Raw genomic sequence first — 13,981 nt, forward strand, 5'->3', positions numbered from 1 at the left:
GTCTGCGATGCCCTCCCGTCCTTACAGTGACCGTCATGTTTTGGTGTCATGATGGGCCTACGACCCTCCAAGCATGGGTTGCTGCTAAAAGGGGCAATCCCGCCTTTCTCTCTGCCCCAGCAGTAGCTTTCATCTGGCCACAGGGGAGCTGATCTAGCTGAAAATGATAATTTTTCTTGTCTTGGGGTGAGATTTTGACTCTTTCTCCCCAGTCACGCTGGTCAAATGGCCGCATAAGGGCCGGTGCTGGCATGGGGGTTGTGGCGAGTGCATCCCATGTGATGGCAGGTGGATTTACTTAAGCCGGTTATGAAAACCACTCTCCCAGTCTGAATAATTATCCTGTACCTTCACACGTCTTTCTTCCAGCACTCTGTCACCCTTGGCTTTTTGTGGCTTGCTTCTGCATGCTGCTGGCTCTCATCAGAGACCAAAACTCTGGTGCTCTGGTTGCAAAATGGTTGATTAGATTCCTGGTCTGGCCTAAGAAAGTCATAGCTGTGGAGTCACTGCTGTGGGTGAGACTTGGTTGGAGTTGAAGTCCTGCTGTAAGCTGATAAATTAGGAAACTTTAGACCTGGCTTTGCTCTAAATTTGTTTGGGTTTAGCCTTTTTTTAAAGTGTTTATCTTGGCAGACCAACACGGGAAGCAGTTGATGTCTTGTAAGCTTTCACTAGTTTCATATTGAGTAGTAGTTTTCTAGAGGTGCAGAAACATCACAGAGGCCTCTGAGTTTACGTAAAAGAAGCAATTAACACACAAACCCATGATTTTAAAATATTTTGTTATTATGCCTAAGATAAAGGAATATTTTTTTATGCCTCAATTCTGGGAGCCTGTATGAAGACACCAGTGACTTCTGTTTGGAAATTTCGACTGTAACTCTTCTACCCTAATGTATCCTCGCAAGAGCAGGTTGAAGCTCACTGGGCTCCAAGTGCCTGAGGCCTTTAGTGACCCAAAAACCAGCGTGTTTCTCTCGCATGCTGCTCTTTCAAGAATTGGGTTTGAAAGGAGGAAACACAATCCCCGGTGCAGCAGGAGGAGGCAAATGAGCACAAACCAACAGGAGATTGCAGGGGATGAAAGCTGTAGGAGAAGTGCTAAAGCAGGAAGAAGAGAGGTTTTTATTTTCCTTCATCATTTCTTTGCCATGTTAACTTCAGTTCTGCTAGTCAAGAGCTGTAACGTAATGTGAGTTTTTTTGGGGAAGTTTTCTGGAAGTGCTAGGGAAAAAGTCGCTATAATTACCAGATGCACTTAAATGCAGAACCATTAATAACAAAAATTTCCCCTTTCTTCATGTTACTTAGCACATTTCTAAAACATGACCTATTTTCCTAAACTAGACAGAACAGATTACATTTTCCAGAAGGCATGAGTCACTGTACTATAAAGTCTCCAAGCTGTATCAATCTTCATCAACTTAAGCCATTCATGAGGTTTTTTTTTTTCTCACTGAATATAAGCAATTTGTTTTAAATGAGAAACTGCTACATCCTCTCTGGATAGTTAAACTTGATTAAAAGGTTAAATATTAAATAAGTGTGAACTTTATTCTGAGAGGAGGAGGAAGGAGTGAAGGAACCTTGATGGTAAGCAAAAGGATACTACTGTGGAAATGTATGGGTATATCCAGTTTGCACGATGCTGTGCTTGGCTGTAAGAAGTCCAAGCAGCATGATAGCTGTCAGAAGAAGCAGAAAAATCTTTATTTATATAGCTTCAGTTAAATACATTAGAATCTAGTTTCAAATCATTACCCTGGAAGTTCAGGCTTTTTCTGGGAGTTTCTGCCGAGAACAGCTTCTGCTATCTTGTCATCGAATGGCCCACTTGCTCCTGCACCTTATATAGAGAGGGAGGTTGCATCAATGGGCCACCGCTGGGGTTTTCCTCTGCACGTAGGATGCTCATTTGGGGTGGTGAGAAGGTCGATGGGACTTTGAGATACAACGGAGACCTCTGCTAACGCAACAGGGGAAGTACGTGTGGTGATGTAGTAGTAAGACTTTTCACTCTCTCACGAGGTTCATGCTGTGCCATACGTACACCGAGGAAGTGGGCTTTATAAATGAATAAGCGTGCTAATCACACTTAGCAGCGGTAACTCCCCCAGGACTGCACAGAAGATCTCTTTCAGCCCAGAAGACGTATCTAGGTTTTCCACCCATTTCTCTTAGGTCTGGCTTTTAAAGAAAAACAGGTATAACTGTTTTCCATTGATAATATACAGCCAAAAGGCAAAAATCTGTTGCAGGTCTTGAATCTAGTAAACAAACATTTCCATTTTGGTCCTTCTGCTGAAAAATTTATATGATCTCTGAAAATGTGTTGTCTGTTTTTCATGCAAAAGACAGATTCTTGTTTTGTTGCTAACTAAACACAGAAAAAAACACCCTTTGAAATAGTTTTCCGTCAAAAATATCCTTGAGGAAAGGGTAGAAGCTTGTGGTTTATTTTTCCCATTGCTTCAAAATGACCTTCTTACATCTGCGGGAAAGACTCTCTGGGGGCTGTTGAACCATGAAAGCATATTCATTTAGGGCATTGGGTGCCACAGTGATTTTAGCTGAGCGTTGGCTTCAGCACTGGAAAAAGAAAAAAGAGGGGGTTTGTGTTTTGTTGTTTTGCTTTCTGCAACCTGGCATGAAGAACGGGGTCAGGAGATGCGTGCTTGGGAAAGACCCAGAGAGAGAGCTGGAAACACGCCAGCCACGCTGAGTCATAACACACAGGCTTATAAGTATCTTTGTACCTTACAAAGTCCTGACTTTTCAAATAAAACCATCGCTGCTGTTAAAGTATTTACATAAAAGTAAAACAAATAGCATGGAGTGCTGCATGCATTCTCCCTTGTTCCAGCTCTGCTTTATCCCGTGACTCCTGTTTGCTTAAGGCAAGGCTGGGCCAGGCTGAAGAATGCTGTTATCTGGTGATGAATGAATGGAGAAGCTCGAATTGTGCGTACACGTATGCTTCTGCTGCTTCTTGTAGAGCAAAGCAGCATGCACCAGCACCTGCTACTTCAGGCTGACGTTTCACCTATCCAGGAGACCGTGTGAAGCCTGCCTATTGCTTCTGCCTGCTTTGCCCTGTGGTTTTTTGTGTGTGTTTGTTTGTTTGTTTTTTGGTTTTTTAATTTCTTTGAGGATTTGGGTATAACTTAAGAAGTAGGAAGGCTGCGTGCAGGCCCCACGTGCAAGCTAGTCAGCTGAACCACGGTGAACAAGCATCTAAGTTGTAGGTGAATGGTGAAAGGTACAAGTGGTGCACATTCTGGTTTCCTTGCAAATATATACATGTTATATATTGATGTGGATTATTTGTAGGTATGTATATGTACTTATATTTATGTATGTATTATATATTAATATATATTTTTAGCTTGTATGCACACATATTAATATATATGTATTGTATATTTAATGTATTATATACATTTAATCTGCACGTAGCAAAAACGCCACACACGTGTGTGTATATACAGACGTTTCTTCCCAAATTAGCAGTATATGGCAGTAGTCTGTTGCACGTTTCTACAAACATCACCTCTACAACCATAGAGCTGGAAAGCAAGCTGCTGGCCAGGGAGGTTGGCAGAGAGCTGCTCTGCGGTGCATGAGGCAGCATCCTCTGCAGGAACATACCATGTGGGTAAAGGGAGGTTGTGCTCCTCAGGGTCTCTTCCAACTGAAATGATTTCTATGATTCTATGATCCTCTTCCCTGTCCCCTCGGGCTCCACTTGCTGAACTGTCGCTTGGCTGCCTTGGTAGCCGAGGTTCAGATATAAATGCACGACGTGTGGTTCCCCGAAATGGCATAACGAAGAAGGTGGCATGATTAATTTTTTTAGCGGTTTAAAGGAAATGATGCAGTTGTGTTTCTTAACTTTGCCCCAGGGCTTCTGATGTGTTTGCCTCTGTTACTTTTTTACCAAGTTTATAAACTCATTGTCAGATTGGGAGGCAGAAATCATCTCAGCTGACCTGCACAGTGAAGGCTTGCAGTGGTGAACCTACAGTTCAGGATGTTATTCAGTCATTTTTTGGGTCTAAGTCAATAATGGACAATCCATTAGTACCCCATAAGTCGTTTCCATGGTTAATTACTTACAGAGTTGCAGAAATTGTTCTTTAATTCTCTCTTACATTTTTCTGAATTTGAGTTCCAGCTGTTGGATTATATTATACTCCTTTCTGCCAGCCTCGGGAGCCATCTATTATCAAATTTCTGCTCCCGGTGGAAATATTTAAAGGCAGAGATTGAATCAGTCCCTTTGAGGGTTTTGTTTGTTTGCTTTTGAGAAGTTACAGAGATTAAGTTCCTCAAGGCTTTCACTTGAGGATATTTCTAAACGTTTCTGGGTGTGTGTGTATGTTGTTTTGCTGAAGTGAGGTAACTCTTCCAGTTGTTGGCAGCGTGAGTGCAGAGCGGCTCCTCCTGCACTGGCGTGACGAGGCAGAGACAATCTGACCCATGTAATTATGGTTAAACGTGTTGGGAGCTGGAGCTGTGTCGCCCGAGGAGCAGCAGCTCAGCTGGGCTCCGACTCAGCTGCTTCTCCGGCTTGCGGCTGCTTTTGTGCCGCAGGCTGGGGGGAAGATGCTGCCGACAATTGTGAAACCTTTTTATTGCTCCTGCGCATGGAGCCGCGGGAATGCGGGTGCTGGCAGTGGCTTAGCCCCTTATTTTGCTGACCTTGGATAACACAGTGTTGGGGAACTCGAGGACCTTTTTATGAGCTGAGTGACAGGTGTGGGGAAAGCACACAACAGAGCAGCGTCGGCAGGACGGTGGCTGCAACCTCGGCACAACGGGGCTGGTGGGAGATCTGGTGTGGAGAGACTCACCCGTGGGCGTTTCGGTACAGGGTGCTGCTATTATAGAGGCGTGAGTGAATCCAATGTGGGTTACCTTGAGTTTTACAGCTCCATGAATTGAGCGTGGTGTGCAATGTTGCTGCATTGGTTCAGAGGCTGCTGAGGGAGGTCCTTGTTCCTGTCTCCCGTCTCTTTGCTGGTGGCACTGTGGCCCCCATGGGCCCCAAGCTGGTGGGAAGGCAGGAGCATCTCCTGCAGCAGGGCTGGAGCCTCTAGCTGGTACCAGGAAGACAGCTTGGCAGCGTTGTCCCTCACAAAATAGGGTTCCGCGTTGCACACCATCCTTTTGCACGTCCAGCATGTTGTTTGGGGCGAGGGAGATGACTTCAGGCGGTTTACAGAAATACTTGGAGAGGGTGGCCTGGACCAGGGGCCTCTGGTGTGTGGTGATTATGTCCATCCCTCCTGTAGCAGGGACGGTAACTGGCGTGTCCCAGGGCATGGGTTGTCCCTGCCAGCGGTCCCTTACCTGTTGCTGTCGGCTGGCCGATTTAAAGATCAATCCTGTCAGCAGGTTTCACCTTGTTGCTACTGAAACAGCAAGCACTGCCACGTGCTCCTTGCAGTGAGATATTGTGGCAAAGTGGATTTAAGTGGAATTATTTTTTTTTTTCCCTGCATTTTTAGCAGAGATAAAAGGGCCACTGGGATCAGGAACCGATGGGTGTTTTAATGCAATTCCAGCTCCTTGAGGACTGCAAAGTCTGGTGGAGGAAGGGGTTTGTTTGTGGCTTCAGGAGGTGTCTGGTGTTTCGCAGGAGAGAGAAGTCCAGCTGACGGGGGCTAAGGACAGCGGCATGTCTCTGAGTACACATAGCTCAGCCTTGTTCAAAGTATAGTAGCTTGTCTCTCGTGTGAAATGCACATCCTGCTGCCAAATACACCGGCTGCTTTCACTGCACTCATTGGGTTGCCCCTTTTTCTTTTTTTCCCCCCTCAAGTAATTTTTCTTTTTTTTTTTTTTTTTTTTTTCTGGTGGTGGGGAATGTTTATCACAATTCAGCAGATGAATGCCAGTGTCTCAGTAGAGGAGGAAAAAAAAAAAGCCGTCAGCGGGCACATTAAACTGTGCTTATTTTTTTATTTTAAGTTGATGGTAGAACAAGGGTAATGGCTTTAAACTGAAAGAGGGTAGCAAATATAAGGAAGAAATGTTTATGATTAGGGTGGTGAGACATAGGAACAGGTTACCCAGAGAAGTTGTGGATGTCCCATCACTGGAAGTATTTCAGGCCAGGTTGGATGGGGCTTTGAGCAACCTGGTCTACTGGAAGGTGTCCCTGCCCATGGCAGGGGGAGTGGAACTAGATGATCTCTAAGGTCTCTTCTAACCAAAATCATTCTGTGATTCTGTGGTGTCGATCAATGCTTTGACAGGTGGGATGGTATAAACTCTTCTTGCCTTCTGATGGGGCTTTTGGGGTTTCCAGTGCAGTGTGGCAGTATGCTGTGGTATGCTTACCTAAACAAGACCTGCCTAGAAATGTCAATCTTTTTGCTTGGCAATGATGTAGCCCTTGAGGAATTCGAGGGCAAGGCTGCTCAAATAGTGATTTTTAAAGACCCTGAGACAATTACAGGGCTTATGAAAATATGATGACTTACCCGATCTCACTTATGTCTTTATATCAATTTGCTGACTTAATTTATGTGAATGCTAAAGGCTTTAGGGAAATGCTTTTCCAGGGAATTAATCTTTTAACACAAGCCAGTATTAAATATGACATACACTAGTATTCCTTTTGACAATATAGCATTTTTCTCCTAAAAATAAAGTAGAAAACATATGCCCTGTGGGCCAAATGGCACTTGGCTTTACAGTGAGATAAATTCAGAATAACTTCATTGTTATTGATGTACAACTTCATTGTAATGCTGCAATAGATGCAAATCAGTAAGCCAGTGAAAAAAAAATCCTGAGCCAAGAGGCGCAAACCAGGGCCAAAATGGCAACAAGAGAAGTTGGTTCACAAAACTTACCTCTTGAATTTCTGCAACATTCGATTTAGTGGTTTCCACACCCCCACAACCTCCCCTTAATTAGCTGGGACAGCACTTCCTGACTGTGATAAATTTCTCCTTAAGAAATTCATTACGAGGGTTTTAACAAATAGGTTTCATCTCCTGTCTAACACCTAGTACATGGCTACTGCTGTTTGCAGGATAAAGGATTAGAGGGACTAATGCTCTGATTTTATGATAATAGTTATGTTTCTGTTCTCTGTTAGAGCTGATCACTTTTAGGTTATATTTTGTTACACAGTATTTTTCCTCAGCTTTCTTTCTTTTTTTTTAATTAACAATAATCTGTGTAACCCTAGGCTTTTGGGTTTTGTGTGTTTTGTATTTGTTTCAGATGCATGTAACTGACGTCTCCTTTCCCTTTCCATCTTCTTTAGGATGACAGCGATGGGATTCCCTGGTCAGAGGAGAGGGTGGTGCGGAAGGTCCTTTATTTATCTCTGAAGGAGTTCAAGAACGCGCAGAAGCGGCAGCATGGCGATGGCATCAGCGGGAGCCTCAAAGCAGTGAACGGTGAGCTGCCCCTGCGGTACTGCTGGAAGGACTTGGTGCTTTTCAATGCTGTTCTTTTGCTGTATCGAGGAAGGAGACCAGTGCACCACCTGGCATGCACTGTGCCCTTTTGATCTGCACAGAAGAACTTGTTTCTGAAGTGCTTAAAATGCCCGGTTTGAACAATCTGTATGTTTTGGTTTCTGGCAAAGCCATTGAGATGGGGATCGGGGTGGAGGGTGGGTGTCAGGTGGGAGGACAAGGACAGGCTGCTGTTTGGTAGAAAAGGAGGTTTCTCTGGTCAGTCTACTCCCTGATGTGCTGAGTAAGTCGGCAGAGAAGATATCCATTTAAAGGTGATTGGCTTCAGTTACCTTGGGGAAGGACATTCAGACAGAATTTACCTGCTCTACGTCATTTAGATGCAAGAAACTGGCTGACCAGCTTCTGTATCTCTGGAGTGGTCTCAGTCCATGCCGTCTGTTGTCCAGAGGTGAAATAGCATAGGACCTACATAAAAAGATTTCAAGGACTGAGAGGACACAAACACTGAGACAGTGGACTCCCCTAGTTTAGCAGTTCACAGAACAGTCATTTGAAGGTTTTAAAAGGGCATGCAGTCAAGCCGAGATGACAGAGGCCTGAAAGGAGTTTAATTTTATTTATTTAATCCTTTGGCCAATTATTATCTGTTGCTCCCCCTTCCCTCACAGCTTGCTTAGAAAAGCCATGGTGTCCTGAGTGGTGAATATAAAGTGTGTCTCTTTCAGATTCACTCCCTGACACAGGAGCCGTTCTTGAAAAGGCTTTGTCATGCTGGCTTGAGCCTTGAAAGTGATGACTAGCAGGATTCAGATTTCTGGGCAGGCTTATGGTTTTCTCTTCACTCACAAGAGCTTATTTGTTTCTTTATGGAGGTTTATGGCAGCTCCTTTTACGCATGTGCATAACTATACATGTGCTAATGCATTAAAGCAACAGCTGGGTGCTTACTTGGTAGGTTATTCATATTTATACGTAGCTCGTGTTTTTGACACGGTGAGTCAAATTTCACTGTGTTTTCACGGAGTGGTATTGCCGACAAGGCAAAAACCTAGGGGAATGGCTGGATAACTACAGGCAGCATGATCAAGTTACTGTATTGCGTAAGCAATTGCAAAGTCCTTAATGTGATTGAAGAAGACCTCAGACTTCTGAGTTCAGTAATAATATCAAATACTGATCTGATGGGAAGGGGCATCTAGCTTTAGCAGCAAGCCATTAATGAGCTTGGAGGTGTACACAAAACAGCACTGGCTTTTTTCCCCTCCAACACCTCTGCATCATTGATCTTCTGTCAAACACAATTTCTCTTGGAAAGTTTCTTATTTCGTTGTGGGGGTTTTGTTTAGTCAAAGGAAAAAAGTCTAAAGGCGTGAAGCACAGTAATTGTGTGTTAGGAGGCTTTGATGGTGTGCCAGGTTACAGGATGACTGAGGTTTTTATGGTGTCTAGTTTCTCCAAAGGCGGCTTAGATGAAAAGTGAGTTGGCTGGGAATGCTATGTCGATGCAGGTACCAGACGCGGAATACGCCATCGGCTTCCTCTGGCAGTGGCACAGCTCATGGCTCCAGAGCTTGCCTCTCGCATTGAGAACATAGCATTTGGTGCTTTTGCTCCCTCACAGAAGTAGGTGATTTTAGGGGTTTGTGGTTTGTTGTTTTTTGTTTTGTTTTGGGTTTGTGTTTTTTTTGAGCCAGAATGATATTCTGTATTACTCTTTCTGTTGGCTAAATGATTCTTTAAATGTCCTGTCTCAGCACTGCTCTATTTCAACATCACTGTCCAAAAGCTTTTTTTATGCACTGATATTTGGAAAAATGTTTCATTATACAGAGAAAAGAGATTTGCAAAAGGGAGGAGGATTGATATTGGGTGATGACATTAAGAAAATCTGTTTAAACATACAATTTATTCATTACATCTTAAAAAACCCCGTAGCCCTGTATTTTGAAATCGACAGCTCCCTGTGGACTGAGGAAAAAGCAGGTCATCGTAAGAAATTACCAAGCTATTCTGAATTTAGGGAAATGTAATATTTTAAGGGGGTGAGCCTTAGATCCAGGATTTCATACTGTTGGAGTAAAAACATTTCCTTGCATATGTTTTGTTTATTAATATTCAGCACCCATAGCTCTTGGGGAGGAGGGCGAGGGGAATCTAGCTGAAATAATGTGAGGTTCAATGTGTTCGGGGCCTCTGTAAAGCTGGGCTCCTCTCCTGTCTTGAATTCTGGTTAGGGTGCTTTGCACGTGCAAACGTGAAGTGTAGGGTTTGTGCTGCACAACCCTGTCTCTAGTGAACTCTAAAGGGTGTTGCTCCTTCAGCTGTTGAAAACAGAATATTTCTACCTTCCAAAACCTGGCAAATTTAACCATTTCCAGGAGGGGAAAGGTGAGGTCTGAGTGGGGTTCAAGCTTTCTGAGCTCTCTGCTCAAGGTGGAAATGTGGATTGACCTCACGTAGTTCCGAGAGCTCAGGGGACTGCGAACAATTAGGTAGCAGGATTTTATCTTGGTGCCACCATCTGTAGTGCAGAGGGAGTTTCTTTGTTCTGGTTTTATAACTGTCATCCCTTAAATTTATGTATTTATAGACTTGCAACCTGTAATTTGGTTCAGTAGGAAGTACTTACCTTTAGCAATAGAGGCAGCTAAAATACCCACCAGCCCCTTGCAACTGGCATCTTTAAGAAGTTTTTATAGATTTGAAGTGGCTGAAGTTTCATAAACATGCTACAAAAGTTGCTTTGCCAGCATTTACCAAGCTATAACTAAACTTGTATGAAATTGATTGTAAGTAGTATTTCAGCTGGTGAGTACAGTTGTATTGTTAATGATTTGGTAGCTGAAATGATGATGCCTCTTTGATTGATAGTGCAAAAAGCAAGTTCATTTTCAATGTGAGAGATGAACTCATTAACAGGAGTATTTTCTGCGCTAAGGTTTCTGCAAGTTCCAAACTGTGCTCGTGGTGGTGCAGAGACAATTAACTTCCATGCCTCTCTGAATAATAAAAGAAAAGTAAAATTTTAAATAAATAAAAATTCAAACTAATTCTGGAGGTTATATGTACTAGAATATCTTGGCTGTCTCTGCCTATTAAAGATATTTGTTATCCTGAAAACAATCCTGCAATTTTCAGTTTGTGGCCAAAACTGTGTTACTTAGGTGGTTCTGATTAAAGTAGCAGGGTTTTGTTTGGGACTCGTGGCGTGTTTACAGGTCTCTTTACTCCAACCTTTTTTATATCTCCTTTTCACCTGATAATTTTTGCTTACATATTTGTGCTGCCAGTTATTTTTCATCTTGTTTTTCTATTTTCTTTATACTTCTTCTCCCCACCCCCAGCTAGAAGGATTTTGGAGAAAGGCAAGCGGGTGTATTATGGCCATTGTATAGTTGGATATATTGCATGCATGTTTATGTTGACTCTAGGTATTTGCAGAGTACAGAATGACACTCTACAGTATGCCTTTGTTTGCTACATGTTCCTCTCCAGCACGTGGGAATATAAAATCTGAAGGAGGTGCTTCTGCCGCTTGTCAAGAAACCCTCTGCAGCCCTAAATGGGATACTGGAACTCTGATTATGGAAACAAGGTCGTGTGCTGGAAATCCCAGAGGGACCTCTTTAGTGATTTTGATTACCGCTGCCTGTCATTTGCGTTAGGATTTTAAGAATAGGGATTGGTGTTTGGAATAGTGATACCAATTTTCAGAGATCCTCGTCTAAAAGGAAAACTAATTCCCTTGGGAAATTGTTTTCTTCTTGTGTAGCTTAGAATGTGAGATAAGGCTGTAAAAAAGGCAATGAAAGATGTAATTATTGCTCGTGTTCTGTTTATGAGAATAAATCCAGTACCCTCAAAAGAGTATGTCAAAGAAAATTTTTACAAGATTTTAAATTCTATTTTTCAAAACTTGCGATAAAGAATAAATTTGTGTTACAGAAGTGCTAGTGTTTTGTAAATGGAAAAAGTGCCAAATTTTGTTTGTTTGTTTGTTTGTTTAAGGTGGTTAGTTAATCTACAGAGATGACAAACCAGACATTAGAATTATTCAAGCAGATAGTGTGTTTTCACCAGCTATACTTTTCCCTAGAAAGATGTCATGGCAATTTCCAAATGTGCCAGATAACTTAAGCTTGTGGCAAACATGATCTAATTGGGAAGTTGACTGTATCCAAGGGAATGCAGAAGCTGGAAATCTTTCTCATCTAGTAGAGATGAGTAAAAATATGTAATTTTGCAATTCTGAGAGATTTCACCTTATATTTAGGGTTGTTAAATGTATTTATCCATTTTATGTGTGTTCTTTAAACAGAGTAGGAACTGTGTCAGCATTTTGATGGAGGTGGTGGTTGGTCCACGGGTGGCTGTGGTGTCCCTTCCTCCCTTGTGCTGGTCTGCTCCTGCCCTCAGCCGTTCCCACACAAACGCTAACGTGACTTTTGGTGGATGCTTGCTTTCTCCAGAAATAAAATGTCTCCGCACAGAGATGCAGGAGCCTGTGAGGCAGCCTGTGGCGGGACTGCGGTGCCGGACCCAGTGGCAGCAGCCTGCTCCGACACCATGGTCTGCCCGTCCCTTGGCTGGCCAGGCCAGCTGGGCTAGGCAGCAGTGCTATCTGGAAATAGCTATTTTGTCATTGCTGCACAGATTTTTCAAGTTTTTCCTACTCGCTGCTCAGGGGTTTTCTGCCGATGGTCCCCAGAAGGCTGTATCGAAATGAAGGTGCCCAGTGGTATGGCGGCGTGGGGCTGGGTTCATCCGACCCCAGCTTGTTGGTGAAACCTCTTTTCGCTGGCTGTGTAGATGGCACCCCAGGCGTGGCGTAAAAATTGCGACAGGCGTGGTAGAAATGCCCAAACACAGCTTAAGCCATGTGATTAAACTGCATTATTTACCAAAGGCCAACTACGCGGGGGTGGCAGCAGCTGCCAGCAGGGCCGCCACGTCTTCTCTGGGCTGAGGCCACGTCTCTTCCCTTCCCACTTGCACAGATGAAAACACAGCAGCCCTCAGGGAAGTGCTGCTGTTTTGGCTGCACCCCTGCATGTGCAGAGCAGTGCCCGCCTCCTTCCTCCCCAGTGCAGATACGAAGGCTGGACCACCACTCAGCCTTTAGTTTGGAACAAGGAGGTATCGCTCTTCATTCACTGTGGTGGTTCAAATATACTGGTAACTTCATCTCTCTTATTTCTGAAGGCTGCAATTAAATACTGGAGGAAGGTTTTATGCTAATGTTTGTCTAGGGAGCTTTTCATTCCATCAGTGATGTGAAATTGCGTTTGTTGACAGTGGGTAATGTCTATCTGTCTCCTAAGCTTTAGTAGAAGATTGTAAGTGTGCCAAGGACCCTTGTCTGTGTAAGTGGATTTTTAAAATGCATTTACAGAAACAGAAATACCTCTTTCAACTTTGCAATATTTTCCCTTTACATTCAGAGTAAACAGCCTTTTTGGCTAGTTGTAAACTGCGATTAAATATAAATGTTTTCAACTGAAAGGTTCAGAAAATAAGCATTTGAACAGATTTGTCATGGTACTCAACATCACTTTCACTTTGGTGCCTGCTGTCAAGTGAATTTAAAGATTAACAAATAAATAACAGGATGTTTGGGTTGGGCTCCATTGAAAATTTCCAAATCTCCTTTCCTTTCTTTGTTTTTTAGAACAGAATTCATTTTCGAGCCTGCCGGGGACTTGCTTGTTCATCGGCTGTGTCATGGTTTAACCCCAGCTGGCAACTAAGCACCAAAAAGCCACTTGCTAACTTTCCCGTGGTGGGATGAGAGAGAGAATCGGAAGAGTATAAGTGAGAAAACTCGTGTGTTGAGATAAAAAGTTTAATAAGAAAAGCAAAAGCCGCGCATGCAAGCAAAGCAAAACGAGGAATTAATTCACCACTTCCCATGGGCAGGCAGGTGTTCAGCCATCTCCAGGACAGCCCGGCTCCATCATGTGTAATGGTGACTTGGGAAGACAAACACCATTAACTCCGAATGTTCCCCCCTTTTTTCTTCTTCCCCCAGCTTTTATTGCTGAGCATGACGTCATACGGTCTGGAATATCCCTTTGGTCAGTTGGGGTCGGCTGTCCCATCTGTGTCCCCTCCCAACCTCTTGTGCACCCCCAGCCTCCTCACTGGTGGGATAATGTGAGGAGCAGAAAAGGCCTTGGCTCTTTGTAAGCCCAGCTCAGTGGTAACTAAAACATCCCTGTGTTATTAACACTGTTTCCAGCATAGATCCAAAATACAGCCCCCTACTAGCTACTGTGAGGAAAATTAACTCTATCCCGGCTAAACCCAGCACATGACACAGGCTCTGTTTGCCTCTTCCATCATTACCACATATAAAAATTCTGCAGGCCAAATTGCACCCTCGGTGATCTCTATCGAATTCGATTATGTTCAAATTGTGCTCCTCTCTTAATACAATTTCAGTGTTTGGCAAGGCTGCCAGAAAATTTTCTCTTGCAGGACACCCATCATCCTTCTTCTCTCAAACATAACAGAGGTGGCTATTTTTTAACCAGAGA

The 13,981-nt window shown here is 43.4% G+C and overlaps 1 protein-coding gene across 4 annotated transcripts in view; it reads left to right on the forward strand.

The window, feature by feature from the left end:
- JARID2 (jumonji and AT-rich interaction domain containing 2) overlaps positions 1-13,981 on the forward strand; it is a 231,367-nt gene that overhangs the window by 88,157 nt on the left and 129,229 nt on the right. For all 4 annotated transcript variants that reach the window (XM_065629999.1, XM_065630002.1, XM_065630000.1 and 1 more), the window contains one exon: positions 7,286-7,421. In XM_065629999.1, the coding sequence (XP_065486071.1) occupies positions 7,286-7,421 (136 nt within the window). The remainder of the gene's footprint in view (positions 1-7,285; positions 7,422-13,981) is intronic.

The sequence above is a fragment of the Caloenas nicobarica genome, chromosome 2 (assembly GCF_036013445.1).
Source record: "Caloenas nicobarica isolate bCalNic1 chromosome 2, bCalNic1.hap1, whole genome shotgun sequence".
In the NCBI taxonomy this organism is placed as follows: Eukaryota; Metazoa; Chordata; class Aves; order Columbiformes; family Columbidae; genus Caloenas; species Caloenas nicobarica.